This window comes from Lissotriton vulgaris, chromosome 9 (assembly GCF_964263255.1).
Source record: "Lissotriton vulgaris chromosome 9, aLisVul1.2, whole genome shotgun sequence".
Lineage (NCBI taxonomy): Eukaryota > Metazoa > Chordata > Amphibia > Caudata > Salamandridae > Lissotriton > Lissotriton vulgaris.
Window position 1 is genome coordinate 497,182,371 of NC_141697.1, and position 25,501 is coordinate 497,207,871.

Below are 25,501 nucleotides of genomic sequence, written 5' to 3' on the forward strand. Positions count from 1 at the left end.
AGATCTGGTTATGCAGTTTTGACACGTTCCATTTCCAGATGGATAGTTTCATGTATCAAACTTGCTTACCAATTGGCGCAGAAGACCCTTGGGTTTTCTCCCAAAGCACATTCCACCAGAGGAAAAGCGGCTACTACAGCTTTTCTTCATAATGTGCCAATGTCTGAGATTTGTAGGGCGGTGACCTGGAGGTCCGTCCATACATTTACCAGACACTACAGTCTAGAATCAGACACCAGAGCAGACATCCAAGTAGGCCAGGCCCCCTTGCGGAATCTGTTCAACAGCTGATTTTGGCTGTTCCGGTTTTGTTGGGTCAGGTTTTTCTCATTTACCTGCAGGTGGTTGTAGGGCTTGCTATTCTATTCAGTGCTTATGACTATTGATGAGGATCCCCTGAAACAGAAGGATAAGTTACTTACCTGTAATCCTAGTTCTCTTCCAGGGGTATCCTTTTAAAAGTCAAAAGCAACCCACCCGCCTCCCCAGGTAAAAGAGACACGATCAGAGTGTTAATGGATATTGTTTAGCCCTGACATTCAGGGTTATGCAAAGAACAACTGACCTAACTGTCACTGAGGCAGGATGGGAAGCTGGGGGTCATGGCTGCCTTAACCCCTTCCATGCTGGTGACGAACCCCAGCCGTCACGCTCTGCGGCGCTCGTGTGCTGATGACGGCTGGGGTTCGTCACGGCCCCGCCCTGTTCTTTTGTTTACCGCACAGCGGCGGAAACGGCCCAGCATGGAAGGGGTTAAAGGCACAGTGCCAGTTTGTTGAAAATGCTTTCATTTTCTATGGTTTTGGTTTACAATGCAGCCTGTAGGCTAACAATGTCACTTTTTATGATATATGAGTGTTTTTCTGCTCATTAAAAAACAGAGTTCAAGTGCTACTTGCCCTCAGGTGTTTTTTATATGTTTGCAAATAAACTTTATATGGGTAATTCCATTGTTTAGTCTCCTATTGGGAGCTGCATTGGTATGAGAAAAAATTATATATGTACATACATATATGTGGAGCTGTATATATGTGATTTCCATATATAATTTTTATATTATTTCCGGGTTCCCCGCACATGGGCGGTAATATTCAGTGCTTATGACTTTGATGAGGATACCCCTGGAAGAGAACTAGTATTACAGGTAAGTAACTTATCCTTGTTGGGCACACACTTCACCAACGCACAAATCCTGCCCCCCACCCACACACCCCCAGTCCACATCTGAAAACGGAGCCCCAGCATCTGCCTTCCAGATCTAGCGTACCCTCAACTGCCCACCAATTGTGTCTGCCTGTAAAGCCTTATGCATCAAAGAGATAAGATGACTCCGGACTCCTGCGTCAACAGCGCACCCAGCGCGATGGCGCCACAGGAAAATACATCCAAACAGCTCTATGTCAATTACTGCAGTTGGTAAATAAAACATATGATTGAAAAGGTGGATGAAATACCTCTGCTTTACCAAAGTAAATAATGGAAGTTGCTGAAAGTTTGAATGGTGATTATAATGACAACATGAATGCCATTTGGTGTTTAACCGCTACCGTTGGATAACTGAAAGGGTGTAGTACACCAATTTATTTTTAGATATTTCTGATTTTATAGACTGTGGTATCATCATTAACTGTACAGTTCTATGGAAAACTGATTGACGTTTTTTCACTTAGAGCATTTTGTCCATCTGTGTTACTTAGACATGGAGGATAGCTGAGCTACGTTACGGTATGTAGGAATGTTGCTATTTAAATTAATATTGCACCGATTCCTTTATGTCTTTTAGCGTATGAAGAATATAAAAATGTCACTACACCATATAACGTGCCTTGATACTGCGTTTCCAAATAGAGAGTATAGCCATCCATGCAAGCAAAAGGTTAGAAATTGTGTTTTCTGTAAACAGCATTGCATAACTTCAGTTTTCTCCACATTTAAAGGATGTTCTCACTGAAAGTTTTAAATCAACTGGAAATATTCCTGGAAGAGAAGAAGATCGTGGTGGTGATTTTTCCAGAGCTCCTGAGCCCCTCCTGTTTTCTAAATCACCCCTGTTTCCTAGAACTCCGGACACACCTGTGTTTCCAGAAACTCCAGAGGATAACGAATGTCATCAAAACCGTGGGATGCCTGTCTTAATGAAAACCCCAGAACTCGCTAGGAATAGAGGACAGTTGCATAAGACCCCTACATTTGAAATGTAAGATACATTTTCATTTTACTTGAAAAATGACTTGGTCCTGATGTTGCTACTTGTAACAGTTAGTCTATGAAATCAATGTGCAATATATTGAGGTGATTCCTGCTTCGATTATATTTTTTAACACTGGTGTTTAACCACATCGCTGCTGTGGTTATTTTTCCCCTGTGCTGAAAATTGCCAATTTGCTGGTGTCATGACGAGCTCAGCTCGTCATCAGCACAGCTCAACTGTGCCTCTATGAGCATGGAAGGGCTTAAAAATGACTGCGTTTCACTGCGCTTTGCACTCCATTCTTCTGACTCGTCGCACCAGCAATTTATTTTATTTTTTAGCAATATCCATCCGGTCAAACTTCTCAATAAGATTATTTTTGAGGTGGGGGACGTTGAGTTTCAGATTTCCCAACAATCACGCTGGCACATAATGTCAAAATACATTATACGACAATCAGGACGCACATGAGAGAGATGCAGATTCAGGGTACCACGTGAGATAACATACATTATTTTGTGAAATAGCCAACTTTGAAGTCTTCCCAAACAGAGAGAGGGAGAGAGTGTGCGTTTTTTGTCTGTGTGCAGGGGCGACCGTAGGCATGTGCAAGCTGTGCACCTGCACAGGGCCGCAAAACCCCAGGGGCCGCCATGCCAATATATATCCTTAATATAATAATCCTCTGAGGATGGATACATATTTGCGTGGCGGTCCCTGGCAGGGATTTGGCGGCCTCCGGCTCTGTTCCACTTCCATACACCCTGACACCCCCCCCCAATCCGGTGCCCCCTACCTACGCTCCCTGCCCAGGGCCACCATGAGCCTAGAGCCGCCCCTGCTGTGTGTGTAAAAAGTCCAAGTGAAATCCACCAGACACCGCTCCATACCTGACTGAAGCCACCTCTACCCAACTATTTATTACAATAGGCATTTATTAAGGGGATGTAACACCCCGAATACCCCCCTGAAGCTGCGCCTCTGTACCTATCTCAAGTCTTTTAGGTTAGTGGCCCAGCTCAGGAACTGCTACTCGTAACATACCTAAGGACATTCCTACATACTTATGAAGCACTGATATGCCGACAACCTCCGATTGTCAGAGCAATTTGTGCCTGATGCTGTTCCGTATCAAAATGTCTTTTAATCAACCTGAATATATTGAGGCGATTCCTGCCGCTATGTTTATTTATTTTGATGTTTTAAAGACTGTTTCGCTGCTCTAGCACTGTACTCTTGTGATTCGGTGCGCACCTGTTTATCATTACTATTATTTCAATTACCTCGGCCATCTTGAGTCTTATGGGTTAGCTGTCCAGCTCTGGAGCTACTACTTGAAACAGTTGTAGAGCACCTGCTTGCCTATTAAGAAGTGGCGATGTGGGGAAGTGCTCAGCGGGTGCACCAGACAAGCCTGTCTGCGCCCATCTGTGGCTGGGTGGGATCAGGAGCTTCCCACCATACCCAATTTAACAAACTTAGGGGCATATTACCAAGCAATAGCGATAATTAGCACTATTGCTTGGTTAGAGACAAAAAGTTACCGCTGAGCTGCGGCGATTTTTAACGCAAAGAAACCTTGGTATTACCAAGGTTTATCTCAAATGCGATAAAAATCGGCCGTAATGCATGAATATTGCTGAAAAGTCAGCGATATTCATGCATTACCGAGCTAATGCTCTTAGACATGTTATCCACCTCCCATTGGATAACATGGCTAAGAACTGCTCAGGGCAGGTGTTAGCTTTTGGAGATATTCGCGCTTAGCGCGAATATATCCAAAAGTTGGTAATAGGAGATAGCGATGTTAGCGACTGTTTCCAGTCGCTAACATCTTGGTACGCCCACTTTGCATGTCATTAGTGATAAATATCACTGACATGCAAAGCGGGGCCCAAGATGGTCGCTATCTCCTACTAGCTGTCGCTAACTGGTGTTAGCGACAGCTAGGTAATAGAGAGATAGTTTTATCTCAGCTTTCTCGGCTTTTAAAGCCAAAAAAGTGGAGATAAACCCCCTTGATAATATGCCCCACAACTTGGAGTTCCTTGCTTCGAAGTTCCTTGCAACTTTAAAACATAATGCCCGTCGAATATTCACTGATATGCTGGCGCATATATCTAAAGTGAGTATAGCAAGACCTGCAAATGAGATGTTTCACACCTTAACATCTCCTTGAACCAACCTAAGGAGACTATTAGTCTTATGTACATGAATGTACGCTAGTTAATCAAATGGTGAAGGAAAGTGCCTCTTTTGGACAAGGTAGAACCAACCTTTTGCTTGGAAAATGATGTTGTTTCGACTGGAACTGCATAGGATCCCTGCCACCAGGCGCCCTGTGCAAGACACCCTTCGTAAACTGTAACATTTGTTTCCACAATTGGCAACCCTTTAGCTCACATGTAAGTTCTTAGTAAAAGGTACTCCTGGTAGCTTGTGGTTAAAGAAGGTCCCTAAGGGCTGCAGCACAAATTGTGCCAACCAAAGGAGGCCTTTGCCAAGTACATGCACACTGCCGCTGCAGCCTGCGTGTCTTGGTGCTTACAAAACTGAAGAGATGACATGGCATATATCCCTGTTTACTGTGTGTGAGGTCAGCGCACTCCTATTTTGAAAAGGCTAAACTGTGCTTTCCAATTACAAACAAGTTTGCGTGCTACCCAGTGAGAGGCAGCCAGCCTCGTTAGACAAGTAACCCTTCTGGTGAATGTTTACCAGTATACTGGATGCACAGTGTGAAGATGTTACAATCAACACTTTGCAATTGTAAATGACAAACAAAATTAAACCAGATCACTCCAGTGCTTTACAAAAAGATTCTGTATAGCCATAGAATCCTGAAATCAAATAGATCTCAGCATGAAAAATGTGTACAATGACATGCAGAAAAACTTAATACATGAATAATTCTAATTGACATTACTTTTGCATGTTACTACTCTATCATCCAGTCCAGCCCAATGCATTTCGAGATTGTATTCATCCCTGCTTCAGTGGCTACTGTGTGAAAAACAGACATGTCAGTAATATCACAATTTGAAATATTTACAAAGAAAAATTGTGATTTAAGCATCGCAATTAGTGCCCAGTTGAGGAATTAATGCCTGCATATGAATTTACGCTCGGCAACGCAAGAACAATAGAAATAGAATTGTGCTGTGTGGCAGACAAGATCATCAAGAATGCAACTAAACGAAAGGTGACTGTGGATGATTACCATTTATAGCGAAAGATGGTTGTGATGAAGTAAATAGCGACCAATGCACCCGAACAATGCACCAGAACAGGAGCCCATAGTAAATAGGGGTTGATGTTGAAAAAAGAAATCAGTCCCCAAACGTGGTGAAAGTAAACAGAAAACTCGCAGTGTCATCTAGCTATGTGCGCTAATTGCGTTGATTGAATCACAATTTTTCTTTGTAAATATTTTCAAATTGTAATGTTGTTGATATGTCTGTTTTTCTCACAGTGGCTCCTGAAGAAGGGATGAACACAATCCCGAAATGCAATGGGAACAGTTTCACATTTGTTAAAGGTCACATATAGAAGGCCATGTGAACCTGGTAAAATCCGGATAACCAATTTAGCTTTATTCAGTCTTGTATGTATATGTCACACTCAAGCAAGTCAGACTGTAAAGATCTCAGAATTTCAGTGTGTCAGGGCATCCAGTAGGATGAAGAAAAATGTGGATGTATTAAGGCATAGAGTGGTTTAATACGTTGAGCATAATCAGGAATCTATGTCCTGCTGAAATTTAAAAATTCAAACATGAACTGCAATTTCTCCAGTGTACTTCAGTGCTGTAAGTGCGCACATTTTTCCAAAAAGTGAAGGGCCAGGCTTTTACCCTCATTGGTTAACTCATAACCAAGAAAATTGGCAACGTGAGATTTTGTAAAATTGAACTTGTAATCAAGTTCAGCAAAGAGCATTATAATGCGATCTGCTCTTGCTAAATGAGGATTCAGTCCATAATCTGTTAAATAGATGTCATCAACATAGGACACAGCGTCTGCATCAATGTCATGCAGAGTTGCTACAATGCATGCTGCAAAGACACCTGGGCTGTTTTTATAGCCCATAGGCAAACACGTGTATTGTTGTTGGGAGATGAAAACGCAGACCAATCACTGCTCCCTGGAACCAAATTATGACTAAAAATAATTGGCAATATCCAATGTAGTCTTACATTTTTTTACTAACAATATAATTAATTAAGGATTTGCTAGGTGTATTTTGCACAGCAAGTGTTCATGCATGACTATTCAAATATCTATAATCTAACACAATACGATTGGAGTGACCAGGTTTCAAAACCAGAAACAGAGGATTATTCATCTGAAAGACATGAGGTTAAGTTACTCCCTGGTACTCTAATTAGGTATGAATGACTTTAACGGATGCCTTGGCATCACGTTTATTAGGATACCGTGGTTGAGGCTGTAGAGTGGAACAAATAGGATAACATGAAAAGGGGAATACTTATCCCAACCAGTTTGGTTGTGATATAAAGCTGGGGCTAAATCAAGAGCCGATTTAGAAGCATATGCATGTTTGACTTCGTCAGGGACAAGATGCAAAAAGGAAGGGAGGATAATATACACACTTTGGGGACAAGCAAGAATAAAATGAGGAGGCCAATCAACCTCCGCCAAAAGAATATCATATAAAGAAGTCAAAGTGTTCCAAAAGATAGCTTTAATGGTGAGTTTAATGTCACCTTCAATTTGAATATTTAAGTGGTAGAGCCTATCTTGGGGTGCAACGTAGGTGTGCGCTGTCTCTACAGTACTAAACGTTTCAGTTGCTCTCACCTCCAGATCCTGGCGAAGTATCTCTCACCCTATGGTGACTTATGCTGCGCTGCCGAGTAGAGTTGCCAACCAACTCCTGTCAGGTAGAAAGGTTCTCACTGTCTGGGGCATATTTAACTGTCAAAACTGCAACTTGCTTATTTTGAAAAGGGGATTTATACGGAGGTGGTTGATCCTCTTTCATCATCTTCACATCAAACAAACGTTATAGCTCCCGTTTAGGTTGCATGTACTCTCCTTGTCTGCTATCAGACGCCCTCCTCTGTTGCACTGCTGATCAGACGAGTCCTGAAAGGAATGAGGAGAAATTGTATCAAGAATCTGATAAGCGTCTGGAGTTTTGATTTTAGAGCAATCCCGAAAATCGTATTGCTGTTCAGAGGACTCAGGGGGCAGCAAACCACCTCAAGGTCTACCTTTTTGTTGCTGGTATTTAGACTCATCACAAGTTTTCTTAAGGAAAGTGGAAGGGCATCCTTGTCAAAAACTGGTTTGACAAGAGGTGGAATAGATTGTCTGGTCCCCAAACTATTATGTCATTAGGACGTATAAATCCGAGCTATGCTAATAGGTAACTCACATTCGCGATCTGCTACAGCAACCGTGGCAAGCGACTCACATATGGCCAAAGACGCATCTTCACCTTTAACATTAGAAAGAATAATTTCAGAGACAACCAGAAAATGACCTACCAGTTTCATCACCAAATCTAGGGTATCACCATGTTCATTCTGTATTTGTTTGAGGACGTTTGGGAGAAAGCCCCTCAAGAGTGTGCCACAGCAGAGTGTATACACTGTGGCAAAAACAGTCCCCTAGGTGTTGCAGTTACCAAAGGGGTAACCAGACGATTGGGTAAACACATAGTTAAAGTTCTATGCTTCTCTTGTGGTCCCATAAGGGGAAGCACAGCATCAAGTTTATCGATTTTCTGGCAAACCAAAATGGAAAGGCTTCTCTGTGGTGAGGTGCTTGCCCATAACTCAGTGTATAAAAACTGGACTTATAACAAGTCCGACCACCTGTTTTGCCTGTGCAGGTGCACCAGCCCTTGCAGGGCTGGGCAGAAAAGTGAGATAAAATAATTGGATCATTCGTCTATATAAAAGAACTACTTCAAAATGAAGGGGACCATATGAACAATGCCAGGAACATGGTGAAGGGTGCCATTAAACCAAATCTGGTGCTCCCCCAGACCGTAAGACTAACTTCAAGAAGAGCATAAGGAAGATAAAGTTGCTGTGTCACGTAGTGTAAATTTGAACCATATTGTCATTAGCGTACACAGATGGGAGAGTGACCCAGGAATAAAAAACTTCAAAGCCATACAGTGCGTCTAATGCAATAACAAAACCAACAGGAGCTCCTGCATTGGGGCTCCATGCTGAAATAAGTTCTCGGTGGCAATTAACCACAATTGCAACAGGTTGCACCATAATTAATTAGTCAAGGATATCAAAGACAGCACAAAGAGGGTATAAACCTTTTAATGTTCAAGCTAAAAAACCAACCGAACTAGGAATTCCCTAAAAAATGTGGAGAAGAAACCCCAAACACCACTGAAGCCTCCACTAAACAGTGCTAAGGTATTGTGGGCAAGCACTAGTGCTACTCAGGGCTCCTGCAAATAAGTACCATACCAAACGTTGGTGGTGCCATGTTGCACGGATTCTACTATGCTTAGGACCATAGAACATCAGTAGGTGGGGACTGAGTCACTATACCACCTCAGTACCCATGAGCCTAAGTCTGACTAGTTATAGTGTCTCACTTGCCCTCATAACCTTACCAGAGAGTCAAGTGAAATGACACCCCAGAATGCAACACTCCCAGCCCTCTCAGGGATTGCAGTAAAAGGACCCTCCTCCATTTACTCTCACACTTGACCACAACAATATATATGAGAGGCATAAAGGAAGTTTGAAATTTTTATTTATACTACCGTGCTCTAGTTGTTGTGCCACAATCAGAAAACAAATGCCTAATGAAAATACAGTTAGCATAGTCAGTAAACCATATATTATGAAAAGCCCTGTAATATTATATGACAGATTAGCCTATCCCCCCTCCCCTTCTAAAGAAGCGGAATGACTATATAACAAGGATCACTGGGATAAGCACCAGCCTCCATACCTTAGCATACACAGGTGGACATTCTACATCCCAGATACAGCCATGATCACCTCTCAGAAATCTCTCTCTCTATGTGTGTTACCTTACTGTGTATACCTGTATGACACAGCTAATATGCTCAGAGATAGCAGTTGCGCTCTTGTGTTGTGTCTATGTGCTAGTAACTGACCAGAATGCAATAGCAAGGGACATTGTAGTTCAACCTTATCTGCTGAGTTCAGACTACATTCCAGAAAAGAACAGAACACTAAAACAGATGCAAGTTCTATGTGAAAGTACAATGTGGCACACACATAAGCATGTTTATATAGTAGCATGTGCAAAGCGAATGCTGCCCACATCATGCACTGCTCGGTCAACAAAGGGAAAACCACAATAGGCCATGCACTGAACACATGATAACACCAATTGATTTGGCCCCGGCCCTACTGGCCTGTCTGCAGCCCACGACAATCTGACGCCAATAGCAGACCTATTGTGCAGCCCAGCAACCTCCAAAGCCTTGGGATGAACCTCTGCATTGGACAATGATCAAAACTCCAGAGAACAGTGGACCTGTTCACCAAGCAACCATCTCCACAGATAAAGACTCCATGACCGGAAAGACTGCCCTCGATTCCACCTCTTCACCTGACGCTTCCGGCCCAAGTCCAAGTGGCACACCAGTTCCAGCAAGGTTCCCCTGCACTCCAGGGCCCAAGTCCACCATGAGCTGACTTCTCCTGAACTATGCGACAACGCCTGCAGCTTCTACACGGAGACTCCCTTAACCGCGACTTGCTCCAGTGAGCCATTTCTGAAACCAAAGGGCACCACCTGTACGCCTCCATCCTGGGCGTTGGTGAAGAGGACCAAAGGTGTCCCTGCATCCCGAGCATTGCAGCTTACCTTCTCAGATGTTGGTTTCCTCCGACTGGACTCCTGGCCTGAGCCCGCAGCGCTTGATCGATTTGGCCTTTCTCCATTGCCTTTCATTGGGCACCCGATACTGTGTTGGCACCCTGTACCTGACTGCCCCTGTGCCGTAGGGAGTGTAGTTTTGGTGCTGCTTTTTACCCCATCCTGTACTTGCTTCAACCCCTGAAGACTGGCCCCCAAGCTGCTGCTACTCACTTGTGAAGAGCCTCTGACTGATTGCCCCCAAACCCCATTGAATTGCATTAGGGCCTCAACCTCAAATTTGCACCCTTCACCAGGTCACCCCTGTGGCGTGCGGTTGGTGTTATACTAAACTTTGTACATCGAAAATGGAAGGTGCACTCCAATGAAGTCAATTGCGCAGAAGGATATTTTGAAAATGTCTTCTCTTTATTTATATTCTTTCATTTTCTTAAAAAAGGCACAGCCACGGGAACTTTGTCAGGGCTTACGTAGAGAACACCTGAATGTAGTGATCTGTGTCAGGTGATGAAAGGTTCTCACATAAAGGCCTCATCAAGGGTATATCGTGCCAGGAATTCAAGTTCTCAAGCTAATCACAAGGTTGACACCAATTAAGTTTCCAAGAGGCGTGTGCCTAGTCATAGATCGAAGACTACTTTCTTCCTGTATGGGGGGTCCTCCTCTATATGTGCTCCAAGTTCAATTCAGGACAGTTGAGTTTATGGATAGTTTGCCTCAGTATAAGTTTTATCTCAAGCTATAGACCCAGTATGTTTGATAATACTCAATGAACACCCCTCACAGTCCTTAAAGTCTTCACAATATCACATCATCGTGTCCTAAAATCAAGCATCATTCACAAAGGAGAGACGGGGACCGTATCTGCAAGATGCACTCCCCCACGATGTAATCTGAATATATCCAGTCGGAATTTCACCCGTAATATGGGTGAAACGAGTTCCCAGCACCTGTGATAGGGCGCAAGTTCCCCGTATCTCCGGAAGCCAACACAAACGTTCTTGATTTTAGGACACGATGATGTGATATTTTGAAGACATGGAGGACTGTGAGGGGTGTTCATTGAGTATAAACACCCCTCACTCAATGAGAAAGAGACTGAATCCTATGACCTCATGAAGGGTACTCTAATTGAGGGCTTTGGATTCACTACTGAGCAGTATAGGATCAAATTCAGCTATCACTGGGAGGTTGGTTAGAAGGGTTCACTGACAAAATATCGACCACCAAAATATTGCGATACAGAAATGTCGGGACAAAAATATGGGTGATCATTGTATGCTTATAATGCTAAGTACAAAAATATCATAAAAATATCGGTCATTATTATTGTTGTACTAAATATCATTTTTTAAATATATATATAAAATAAATGTATAAATATTTAATATATTTAACAATAACATGAATTAAAACCAGAAATAGATTAAATATATATTTTAACAAATATAACAAATTAATCAACTACATTTTTAAAAGTTAAACACACATATATTATAATTAATATCTATTTACATATATCTACTTTAGAAAAATTAAACTAATAATTTTAATTCATATTATAATTTCAAAATGATTAAATAATATAAGATAACAAATATATATATATATATATACATATATATATATATATATATTCACTGAAAAAACCATAGGTTTCACACCAGTTATAGTTAGGAATTAGCATTTAAAAAACCTATGAAATTCACTGAAAAAACCATAGGTTTCAGACCAGTTATAGTTAGGAATTATCATTTAAAAAACCTATTAAATTCACTGAAAAAACCATAGGTTTCACACCAGTTATAGTTAGCTGGAAATTTTACTGACATAAAACCAATGAAATTCAACGTTATAGTTAGTTGGACTCACTATAACTTGCGCGCCTGCAATGCACTGCTGATGACGTCACATATTACATCACTCATGACATGGTCAGTGACATCACTCATGACATCACTGATGACACCATCCAGTGAATGTGTGTCTTTCTAAAAAATAAATATGTTTTATATATGTATTTGTAAAGGACGATGGAAGAATAAATGGTTAAATAAGTGTGTAAATGGATGTTTTTTTTAAAGAATTGATTGGTTAACTGGCTTATTAAGTGTATCTTAGTGAATACATATATTTGCGAGTAACCTTGAAATTTTTTAATATATGTATTAGTGTTTCACTTTGTGTATAAGTGGCTGCATGTGTTGGTGACTGACTCACTGTTTGTATGTGTTTTGAAGACGGCATATGTGCAGCACTGTATGGGTGGATGAGTGTGTATATATGTGTGTGTTAGTGAGTGAATGACTGTCTCACTAGTGTTTTTAGCAGTAACGACATATGTTTTAATCTAGTATATGTGAGTATTGATATATATAAGTGAGTATATGTGAGAGTGAGAGATTGTAAGAGTTCCTGTTTAAATAAGTATGTGTTTCTATAAGTGATTGTTTAAGAGAGTAAGTATGTGTAAGTTTCCCTAGAAGTAAAGTGGTAGTGTGTGTATAGCTGTATATGCAAATAAATGGATGTTCAATAGTTTTTTTGCATGTGTAAATATGTGTGTGAGTAACTTTTGGATGACTGTCGGTGTGTAACAGGATGTATAGGTCTATCACTACATATGATGAGTGAATATATGTATGTGAATATATGTATGAGTGACTATATTGAACTGTTGGAGAATGAGTGGATGTGTATTAGATGGTGGTATTACTGATTTGGTTGTTGTAACTGGTATGGGTATCTCCACTTTTTTGAAAACGTTAGTTACTATTTTTGAATATGTGTTTCAAGGGTTACTTTACAGTGAAAGGTGGTCTGTCACTCTGTCACAAGGATGGTGTCATCAGTGATGTCATGAGTGATGTCACTGACCATGTCATGAGTGATGTAAGCCACGGCTAGGGCAACTGACTCCGGAATCTGGGGATCACGGTTCGATCCCCGGGACCGGCGGCAGATTAGCCCAGCACCATGTGACTCTGGGCAATAGCTTGCTTAATCAGCAGTGCATTGCAGGCGCGCAAGTTATAGTGAGTCCAACTAACTATAACGTTGAATTTCATTGGTTTTATGTCAGTAAAATTTCCAGCTAACTATAACTGGTGTGAAACCTATGGTTTTTTCAGTGAATTTAATAGGTTTTTTAAATGCTAATTCCTAACTATAACTGGTCTGAAACCTATGGTTTTTTCAGTGAATTTCATAGGTTTTTTAAATGCTAATTCCTAACTATAACTGGTGTGAAACCTATGGTTTTTTCAGTGAATTTCATAGGTTTTTTAAATGCTAATTCCTAACTATAACTGGTCTGAAACCTATGGTTTTTTCAGTGAATTTCATAGGTTTTTTTAATGCTAATTCCTAACTGTAAGTCTCACTTTATAAGTAAGACTGTTAGCGCTCTAGTTGTTCTTTAGAACACTCTGGTACATTCTGTCATGGGGCTACAGTTGGGCTACATCTGGCTGATATTTGGGCTACATTTGTTTTTTTTTGTCTCTGGCTACATTTGGGCTTTAACATATATATAGCCCAATGTAGCACAATATATATTTTTTTCAAAGTTAATTTTCGTAAGAACCACTTGAGAATAGGGCTACCAGTCCCTACAATTTTTCCCAAATTTTTTTTTTTTTTTGTTGCTTTGGAGCGCTTCCGGTGCGCGCCCCGGGGAGCGCCCCGAAAAGCGTACTTTTATAAAGCACCCCGGGGCACGCTCCGGGGAGCGTCCCGTAAGCGCCAATATTGCGAAAGAAAACATGATCATGGCGTATCGCGTAGCCGCGTCCGCGTGATACGCATGGCGTAAGCGCACCCGGAAGCACCCGAGCGAATACGATCGCGCAACGTAAACATCCGACGTGCTTACGCGACGCGACCCAGGGCGTGCCCCGGGGCGCGTAGCGTAAGCGCGTCGGGTCATGTGACCTGAAAATAACAATTTTTGTTGGTTCATAACAGTTTTGGTTTCATAATGATGAAGCCCCTGGTCATGTGACCAGAAAATAACACTTTTCATTGGTTCAATAATTTTTTTTTTCAAAAGGATGAAAGACAACCACCTTTTTTCCTTATTCTGACTTTGTTCTTTGACTTAGGAAGACCTGTTTGTAGCTCTCTCTACCTTTTTGCTCAATATAATGGCTTCAGTAGTAGCAGCAGCTGGTGCATCTGCACCACCACCACAACCACCAAAAAACTACCTCCTCAAGATATCATTGGTGGTCTTCAAGAAGAGGAAGAGGAGGAGGAAGAGGAAGGGAGTTCAAGATGGCTGGAAGAACACAATACCCCATACCAGCCAAGACCACACATTATTTGGGAGTTTTTTTCTCTCCCAGAGGGGAAGAAAAAGGTAAATGCACCCAAGGTCAGTTGCAAAATCTGTGGCATGGAACTTTCCAGGGGAAACCCAAATAAAAAATATTCATTTGGGAACCACACAATGATACGCCACATGCAGCGCACACATCCTACAAACTATTCTGCTGCAGAGATGAGGGAACTGGCCAGTAACCCTCCCCGATCAACAAGAACCAGCTCAAAAAGGAAGCAACCCACTGCGTCTGCACCAGAGGAAAGTGAGATTATGCTGTGCATTCAGCCCCGATTTGCAGATTTCAGAATTATCTATAAATATTGTGGGAAGACCATCTCCTACGGAGAACAGAGCGTAAAGCTCAACGTCCTTGCTGGGGACAACCATAAATGCCCCAATCAACCCCAATTTTTTCTTTTCTTTTTGTTTTTTGCTCCAGTTGAGCCATTTTCTATTCCCTGTTTTTTCGTTTTTCCCCATGAAAAATACAAAAAAAATCTAAAACTGTTCAGAAAATCCCAAAAAAGTAGGAAATGTTCAAAAAAACAATATAAAAAATATAAAACAACAAAAAGAAGAAAAAAAACAGTTATTTTTAGAACTACCTCCCATTTCTTAAAAAAAGCTACATTTTTTAAAAACTCTATCATTCATTTTTCCCCATGGTACGCTCCCCGGTCCGCTCCCCGGTGCGCGTACCGGGCACTCCCCCCGCTCCAAACAAAAAAAAAATGTTTTGCCCCGCGGGGCCCTTTTAAAGCCCCCACATCAAACCTAGGGGGTCAGGGGGGGTCTACCCTGCCCCCTTATGGTCATTTCCCCCTTTGTTTTGGCCACCTCTTGTGTCTCGATACTACCGAGACACAAGATGGCAGCCGCTCCGGACTGTTTCGAATGTTTACAGACACCCAAGAGCCAATCAGTTTTCCGTGCGCACTTCGCGTGTCGCGCCCGGGGCGCTCCCCGGAGCGTGTACCGGGGCGCTGCCATAGATATATATCTTTTTTTGAACCTAAATTACTCAAAATCCACTGGAGCACATATCTTGAGACATAGCAAAGGCACATCGGGCTACCAGTCCCTACAATTTTGCCAAGTTTGGTGTAAATCCATTCAGCCGTTCGGGCTAAAAGTGAGGTCGACCGCCCTATGGAAATGAACATGGGGAAAATGCGTTTTGGGACCCCCCTTTTATCTCAGCCTCCGCTTGACAAATCCCCCCCAAACTTTCAGGGAAGGACCGGAGCTCGAAGGGGCCATTGTGAGGAAATTTTCAGGCAGATTCGTCAACCGGCGCCAAAGTTATTCCAAATAGAATTTTGAGATTTAACATTGAAAAAAATCCTAACTATACTACCTACTAGCGACCGCCAGTAGGTAATATACACATACATATATATATATATATATATATATATATATATATATATATATATATATATATATATATATATATATATATATACTACTATTATAAAGAGAGAACTTGCACCTTTTGGCCAGGTAAACTCAAGAACCACAGCGCCAATCTACACACCCGATACATCTATGAAAATGTCAGGGTGTGCAGATGGACAGAGGCTATATAAATTAAAAAAAAAATGAAAATAAAAAAAATTAAGTTCTAAAACAAAGTAGTCCCCTTGAAGTAGCGCCGGCCGGTACCTAGCGCTGGCCGCGACGCGACGTGCGTGATGACCGTGACGTGCGTGATGACGATAAGGAGGAGCGGCTGACATGGAGCTGCGGTGAGGTGAGGAGCGCGGACGCGTCATGGCGAAGAGGAGGGGAGCGGCAGCTCAGGTAAAGTAAAGCTTGAAATCAGGGCGGGAGGGAGTCAGGGCGGGAGGGAGTCAGGGCGGGAGTGAGTCGGCGGGAGGGGAACAGGAAGGGAGCGGGTGTGCGCAGAGGGACAGGTGGGAGGAGTGGGGGCGGGAGGGAGTCGGGACGGGTGGGGGGCGGGACGGGAGGGGGTCGGGCGGGAGCGGGTGTACTGCCCCCAGCCCCTTTCTGCCCCAGGCAACGCAGGGGCGGGCTGCTAGTATATATATATATATATATCCTATATAGTTAGGATTTTTGAAAATTCTATGTCTAATAACTTTGGCGTTTGTGGACGGAATTGGCTGAACTTTTCAGGAAAATGGCACACATTGTTTCTGAGCAGTCCCTGATAATTTGGGGGGGTTTCGTCAAGGGGGGGCCGAGAAAAAAGGGGGTCTTTAAACACGTTTTTAACATTGAGTTTTCCATAGGGCGGTTGGCCTCACTTTTAGCTCGAACGGCTGAATGGATTTGCACGAAACTTGGCAAATTGTAGGGACTGTTAGCCCAATGTGCCTTTGCTAGGTCTCAATATATGTGCTCCAGTGGATTTTGAGAAATTAACATTTTAAAAACAGATATATCTGTGACAGCGTCCCGGGTAGCGCTCCGGTTCGCGTACTTTTCGCGTAAGGGAACATTGCGAAGCGAAGCTGATTGGCTCTCCGGTGTCTGTCAACATTCTAAACAGTCCGGAGCGGCCGCCATCTTGTCTCTCGGTAGGATTGAGAGACAAGAGGAGGCCAAAACGAAGGGGGAAATGACCATAAGGGGGCATAGTAGATCCTCCCTGACCCCCTAGGTTTGATGTGGAGGCTTTAAAAGGGCCCCGCGGGGCCAAAAAAATAGTTTTTTTGCGTGGGGTGCGCCCGGTACGCGCACCAGAAAGCGGTCCGGGGAGCGTACTATAAGGAAACAAGAATGATAGACTTTTCAAATATTGTATGTTTAATGATTGTTCGTTTTGTTGTTTTTTTTTAATTTTTTTATTTAAGTAGCAAAATGTAGGTATCAATGCACTAACATAAAAAAGTTGCACAGTATACTATAAGTCTGACTTTACATTATAATCAATTTGGTACTAGTTTATGAATTACATATAAAAATGATTAAAGACTCGAACAATTTTTGATTATTAAATATAAATGTATTCTTCTGATTCTTTTTCAAAATTTAATAGACTGTCTAACATTTGACTGTCCGAAATGTCCTCTTGTTGAGTGAACATAACTTCCCACATTTTATCGTCCTCATAATGAAGTAACAAATCCACAGATTCTACACATTGTAGAAGTTCTTGGTCTCGTGATTCGTCCATGAATTCCAAGTCAATGCTTTCAATTATTTCCTCATTTTTTATCTCTAGGGCAATTTCAAAGGAAACGTTCTGTTCTCCTTCCTTTTTTGTGCTGAAGTTTGTATAAAAAATAAATATATCAGTAGAGATAGGGCAATGTTGGGTTTAAGTTCAGACAGGTACTTGTGAGTTTATAATAGGGAAGTTATCTATGGGCTCTGTATGGTTTCAGGCGTGAAGTAGTACTATTAAAAAGTGCCTGCGAAAAAGCCTAATTAAATTCATAATTATAACACAGAAACGTAAATCAATCCATAATTATAATAAACAAGCCTTTCTCAATGTCTAACTCTTACAGAGGGATAGTATATAACTATCTGAAAATGTTTTCCAAATTAATTTAAATTGTATAACATAGTTCTCCGGTCAAATTTTTAAAATAACATCTTACCTTTTAAAAACAAGTTTAAGTTGTCAGTGAAAATGTTCGTGCAATGTACTTCAGGAAGTAGTAGTCAAAATGACTGTGTTTTTCTCTCTTTCTTTATATATATTCAGGTAATAATCAATCAAATGTTAGGTAAAAAAAGTAGAAAATGAAAGTAACATTTTAATTGGTTGTCAATTCCAACACTTCAGATGTGTTTTGTGAAGTAATTTGCCTCAGGGAATTTAGAGAGGTCTACATGCTAAATGGCTAAATGGAATTCCAACCAAATTTGTGAAAATGGTAGGGATTGGTATGTAGTATGAGCTAATGTATATTTGGTGAAAGTGTCTCCAGTGGTTTTTCTGTAAATTACTTTCCCACCTTTTTTAAGCGAGCGCTTCTCAGTGCGTGCCCCGGTACGCGAACCTGCAGCGTTACGGGAGTCCTCCAATTTGTGTTTCGGTAGAATTAAGATACAAGATGGAGGGTAAATAATGTTCAGAATGGGTAGAAGGGGGCACGGTAGACGTATCCTGACCCCCTAGGTTTTCTGAGGGTGGCTGAGGAGTCCCATTTGTGCGAGAAAAAATATATTTTTTTTTAATTTTTCGCGCGGTTAGCTGCTGGTACGCGAACTGGGTAGCGAACCGGGAAGCGAACATAAGTGAAAATTAGTGAAAAAAGGTACATTCGAAATTTTTAAAGAGTAATTAAAGTTAAGGTAGCTCTGAAAAGAGCTTTTGGGTTCTGTGTAAGTTCTAGGTACTTATAAGTAGGTACCAATACACAGTCTTAAATTCTGTATGAAAACTCTGTTCCCCTCATCTGAGAAGTGCACGCCATCTCCTCTGTAGATATCTTGCATGTAGTAACGCAAGTTATTGTTGTAGATGCAGCCCATTCCATGGTCTCTCATGTAAGCTGAAACAGACTTATTTACATGATTCCTCCATTTTTCAATTTGTGGACAAAATTCATTGGACCACCTCCATTTTTGTCTTTGGCATATATTGAAATATACCAAGGAAGTTTGGGGAAAAAGTGTCATCAATTGATGAAAGGTGTCCTTTAAAAGCATTCGCAGACCAACCCCAGTCATAGTGCCCAAATCATTTCCACCACAGTGCACTATTAAGAGGTCAGGGTTTGGCAGATGCATAAAAAAATTATATTAAAAATATATAAAATATATTTTTCATTTAAAAGAATAATACATTTTACAGCTTTTGATATTTGCTGTTAAAAAACCATTGACATTCACTGAAAAAACCATAGGTTATAGACCATATATAGTTAGGAATTAGCATTTACAAAACCTTGAAAATTCAATGAAAAAACCATAGGTTATAGACCATATATAGTTAGGGATTAGCATTTAAAAAACCTTATTTTACTCAAACAAAACCATTGAAATTCGCTTATATAGTTAGTTGCACTAACTATATATCGCGCACCCGCAATCCACTGCTGATGAGGTCACATATTACATCATTCATGACATGGTCAGTGACATCCCTGATGACATCTCAAATGACATCACTGATGACACCTCAAATTACATCACTGATGACATCTCAAATGACATCACTGATGACATCACTGATAACATCTCATTTGACATTACCGATCACATCACTGATGATATCATTCATGTGATAATACGATGAACCTCTTCAGACTCTAATATAACCTTAGATACAATCAGTGTAAACAGACACTCACAGACTGTCACTCATCCATGGAGTTACTCACACACCTAGTCAGTCATGCAAAGAATCAATCACACCTCAATTTCCTCAACTATACAGTTATACACACCTTACTTATTCAAACATATATTAACACATATTTACTCTCTTATACAATCCCTGATACAAGTTCACAATGATCCATACAGCCACTCACACATTCACTGGCTCTTATGCACAGTTATTTATATATGTCAACTCTCACGTGTACTGTGTTTTACATATGTGCTCACTTTGACATGTAGCACTGAGATATCAATTCACTCACCAATACACTCATACACACAGTCAACTGCCCATGCAGCTGTTTCCACATGCACTTTTGAACCCATACATCTAGTGAATCAACTGCTCACACCTCTATGCACAGAGTCATACACCTCCCAGCCACCCACACACACACTCAGTCTCCCATACAAATACTTGGGCAACCAATCAAAAACCCATATAGTTACTCATATAGCTACTGATCAACACATGCAGCAGTTTACAGAACAACAGACATAATGGTGCACAAATTAAGACAGTTTAGTCACTAACCCATGCACTCAGTGAGACACATTTAATCACTCACTCATACAGTCAGTCAGGCACCTACTAAATCCTTCATCCAGACACTTATACATCCACTCATTCTTCAATATGTAAGACATATTTTAACTTTACAGAAACATACAGTCACTGGATGTTGTCATCAGTGATGTCATCAGTGATGTCATTTGAGATGTCATCAGTGATGCCATCAGTAATGTCACTGACCATGTCATGAATGATGTAATATGTGACATCATCAGCAGTGGATTGCGGGTGCGTGATATATAGTTAGTGCAACTAACTATTTATGCGAATTTCAATGGTTTTGTGTGAGTAAAATAAGGTTTTTTAAATGCTAATCCCTAACTATATATGGTCTATAACCTATGGTTTTTTCATTGAATATATATATATATGCAACAGCTTTCTGTCTCTCCAAACAGCAGTACAGAAACAACGGACCACCAGGCAGCCTTGAGTCAACAGGTAGGTTTATTATCCCTTTTTCCCTCACATTCAGCATGACGCGTTTCGGGCAGCAAGTGCCCTTGTTCACATAATCATCAGGCAGTACGTAATTGGTTTTTATACATGTTTTTTAAAGTTACAATGCCACGTGACCATATACAGTGAAAAAATACTGCTGTGTAAAGAAAACATGCCGATGGAATATCACATTTTTTAGACTTAGATGGTATCGCCTTGTATATAATACATATCTACATGATAATTCAATGGAACATTTCATTATTTACATATTGTCATTCTGGGGGAATATAGCAGCTTAAATGCCAGACTATATATGCCAATCTCGCAATTGTTATGTGCACATACCAATACAGGAATTAATACATCTTTAAAAAGTAACACGATCTAATATTTTTGTTAAAACCACAATATAGTATATGATTTTCTGAAACCAACGCATTAACCTGATATTTGTCATTCCGATTATATGCAATGTTTCATTTTTCCACAACATCACAGCTTAAATTCCTGATTATATGTGCAAATGTCGCAGTTCTTATGTTCAAAACAAATATGCAGAAATAAATACATGTTTAAAAATAGGTACCGTTAAGCTAATATTAAGACCCCAAAATAATATATGTTTTTGAGCAAACTACCCATTATTCACTAAATAGGTCCTTCATACCGGATCCCTGTGCAAATTACTGCATAAATACCAAAGTATATGTGCAAAATAAGCAAAGAATCCACTGGATATATTTTTCTTAACCCAATAAGTGTGCAAAGTGCGCAAATCTTGGACTTAAAATCATACTGATTAGTCCTTGTGCAAATTACTGCCTAAATGCAGTAGCATATGTGCAAAATATGCAAAATAAATATACATGTAGCTGCCTATATTATCATTCCCAACTGCAAATGAAAAAAGTTCCAAACGCTGGATCCTAGATAAAATCACAGCTTTAAATAATGCATATCCAAAGACAATGCTGAAAGTGCTAAGCGCTAATCCACTGTGCAAGAATAATTTAAACATAGATTTATAACCATTGAACCTAATCAAAGAACCGAGGCTACATATATTACATATATAATGTTTCATAGACTTATCTGCTGTTTTGGAGACCTCATCCAATACAAGCCTGTATGGATGGACAATAACAAAAAATATTATGTATCATAGAATGATTCCCCTGAAACATAGATAAAAGAAAGCTTATTCTGGATTCACCAAAGGACAGTTATTTATTTAGAGGAAGGTGTGTAAATCCTCCGTGTTATTGAAACCATTTGGAAATGTACTATCCAAATTTCAAATGTATCTAGTTTCTAATTGTCTCAATAACTTTCCCTGTTACCTCCTCCTCTTACATAATAAGATAAACAGTTAATCTGCTTGGTATGAACTGCCTTAAAGTGTCTTGTGACTGGATAAGCCGGATCACAGTTCATAATTGCTCTAATATTTTGAAGTATTCTCACGTGCACCTGGAGCTTTGTACTTCCCACATACCTCATCCCACAGGTGCATGTGAGAACATAAACTGCGAAATCGGTACGGCAGTTGTACTTGCCTTTAATGTCAATCTCTTTATTTCTAAACGGAGTATCGTATTTAGTGGTGTTGACACCAAATTTACATGCCCGACGTGATACATTTGAAGAAGCCTTGTTTAGTTTTTAACCAAGTATTTACAGGTGCTCCTTCATTCTTTTTCCTCGATAATTGTGTTGCCACTGATTGTGATTTTCTGAATGTTACTAAGGGTTTGACAGGTAATTCTTCATTTAAAATAGTATCTGTCAAAACAATTGGCCAATTTTTGTTTAAGATTGTTCTGATTTTACGTTCTTGGGCACTGTAGGTGGTAATCAATCTCGGTGCTTCTTCAACTTCTCTGATATTATTATTTGTTTCACTTTCCCTGGGCAATAGAGAAGATCTAGATCTAGTACTGGCTTTTGAAACTGCATTAGTTAATATCTCTTCAGTGTAACCTCTTTTTCTCATTCTATCAAGGGTTTCAGATTGACATCTACTGAACGCCTCTGGTGCACTGCAAATGCGTTTCAGCCTTAAGATCTCCCCATAAGGAATGCTGGCAATGAGATGATTAGGATGTGCACTAGTTGCATGCAAGGTCGAATTTCCTGCCGTGGTTTTTCTAAACGCTGTTGTGGCCAGTCTATTCTTATTGACATACACACACACATCCAAAAATTCAATCTTTGTGGGACTGAAGTGTGAGGTAAAATGCAAATTAAAACTGCTAAAATTGATGGTTCTAATAAAATCCTCTGCACTTTCAATATCTTTCTTCCAAAGAATAAAAACATCATCTATAAATCGCAATCAGTGCATGATTCTATGGTCACAAATTTCTCTGTATAGCCCCCTCAGGACCTGCTCTTCCCAGAACCCTACGTGCAAACATGCATAGCTCGGGGAAAAGCAGGCCCCCATGGTGACTCCTTGTTTCTGTCTGAACATCTCATTGTCAAATAAAAATAAGTTGTTATCTAGGCACCAGGTAATCAATGACAATAACATCTTATTATGTAAAACATATTCCGCGGGCCTAGTATTAAAAAAAAATTCAATTGCTGTTAGGCCACACATGTGTTCGATACTCGTATATAAGGACTCTATAGCAAGAGTCATTAAAGGCATGCCATCCGTCCATACAATATTCTCAAGTTTAGTTAAAAAATCACCTGCATCTTTAAGATAAGATGGCATAGTTTTAACCAGCTCCTGCAAATAAAAGTCTATATATTGCCCAACTTGCTCCATCATACTGTTGATAGCCGAAATAATCGGACGGCCCGGAATTGGAAACATTCCCTTGTGTATTTTTGGTAATAGGTATAAGAAGGGCACCTCCGGATGTTCATTGAACATGAACTTGTATTCCTCGGTTGAAATGAGCCCCTCTCCTTTCCAATTTTGTAATTCCCTTTTCAGGGTATCTTTGGCTTTATTATATGCTTTCATTGTTGTTTTTTCATAGCAGTGAGCATTATTTAGATGTCGCATGGCTTCTTGATCATATAGGTCTTTTGGCCATAAAACTTTGGCGCCTATTAGGATGGCGGACAGACCTGCGTCCTTCAGCCACCCCGAGGTGGAGGGACCTTCCGCAGTGGCAGCGGCGGTCCTGCCGGTGGAATTAGGATGTGACCGCTACCCTGGCGGTCACATCCTGTATATTTAACCTTGCGGCGGGTGCTGCTTTAAGCAGCACCCGCCGCAAGGTTAAATATGCATGCTTTCCATTTGTATGCACAAAACGGCAGGCACTGCTTTGAACCGCTTTGAACATGCAAATGCTGGGGGGTACCATAGGTACCCCCCATGTGCACCCCCCACCCCTACCCCGACACCCTGGGGGCCCGCAAGGGCCCCCCAGAAGCTATTGTCCACATGCTTTTCCACAACGGTAAATCCGCCGCCGAAAAGCATGTTTTCAAACCCATTGTAATTTGGCTGGCGGTGTCTTGCAGACACCGCCACCAAATTGTGGCCAACACCCCGCGGATCAGCGGCGGACGGACCTGCCGTCCACTGCTCATCCCACCGCCATCATAATCTGGCGGTGGGTGTACTGAAGGTCCGCAGCTGTGATTCCGCATCCTCTGGACCGGCGGTGGCTTCCACCGGCCCGGAGGATGCGGAATCACTGCAATCGTAATCGACCCCTATGTTTCCACCCTTATCGGATTTCTTCACTATTATCTCTGTGTTCATACTGATCTTTTCCATAAGATTTTGATATTGTAATTGCTTGATGTTGATTTGTTTCTTTTGGAAATTGACTTGGCGATGTAATTTTTTATGTCAGCAATGACCCGGTCATGAAAAACATCCACCCCATCTTTTGGCATTAGCGGAAGAAACAAAGATTTAGGTTTGAATGGACTTTCACCGGCACCTTTCTGAAGTAAATCAATTCTATTCAATCTTGTTTGTGTGGAGCCCTGAGAGTCACTTTGTTCGTCATTGAGCTGATCGTGTATGGTTAAAAGTGTAGTTACATCCGAGGCTTTTAATGTTGGATTTGCACTCTCACTATCTTTATTTTCCATTCCAGTTTTATATGCAAAAAACTTTCTAAGTTTCAATTTGCGTATAAAACAAAAGATGTCAACACGTGTTGTGGCGTAATTAAAGTTGGTGACTGGGCAGTTGTTAAGCATTAATGCCAAAAGCTGGTTTTCTGCTTTCGTTAATGTCATAGTAGTCAAATTGACAATAGTCTGGACATCCACTTCTACTTCTTGCGCCAATAACTTTTTCTTTTTTTTCGGCTTCTCGGTTGCGCTTGCAGTGCTCTGTCCGCCGGATTGTGTCCCACCTTTTTCGGTTAGACTTTTTTCGTTCCACTGCCTTAAAATTTGTCGCCGAGCCTCCACCAAAAAATCCACTTCCTCTTCCAGATTGAAAATAACCATATTTGCCTCTCTATTGCCAATTGCTGTTTCCACACTAGATTCACTTGTCAAGGATTCTGTATCAGTGTCCACTCTTTTATTATTTGTTGCAGCAGGACCTGCATTTAAAATGTTCGGTTTGTTGACATTCTTACTCTTATTTTACGAACATTATCATACTTGCGTGCAAATGTATATATTCAACCCAATTGGTAATCCTCCTGGTCCCGGGCAAATTTATGCACTTTTCTTGCCTTTATTTTTTCTTTGTGTTTTATCAGCCGTTCATTTATTTAATTTATCTTTGCCAGTATCCAGTTTTTTTTGTCAGATTTGCTTAATTCTTTTTCAATTTCCTCAATTTCAAGTAGTATGGCTTGGCGGTCAATTTCTGCATA

General features: G+C 40.8%; 1 protein-coding gene across 1 annotated transcript in view; it reads left to right on the plus strand.

Annotated features, from left to right (window-relative positions):
• The window catches only part of C9H14orf39 (chromosome 9 C14orf39 homolog), a 1,344,786-nt gene that overhangs the window by 1,141,771 nt on the left and 177,514 nt on the right, over nucleotides 1-25,501 (plus strand). Inside the window, exon 14 of the mRNA XM_086939475.1 lies at nucleotides 1,938-2,197. Within this exon, the coding sequence (XP_086795601.1) occupies nucleotides 1,938-2,197 (260 nt within the window). The remainder of the gene's footprint in view (nucleotides 1-1,937; nucleotides 2,198-25,501) is intronic.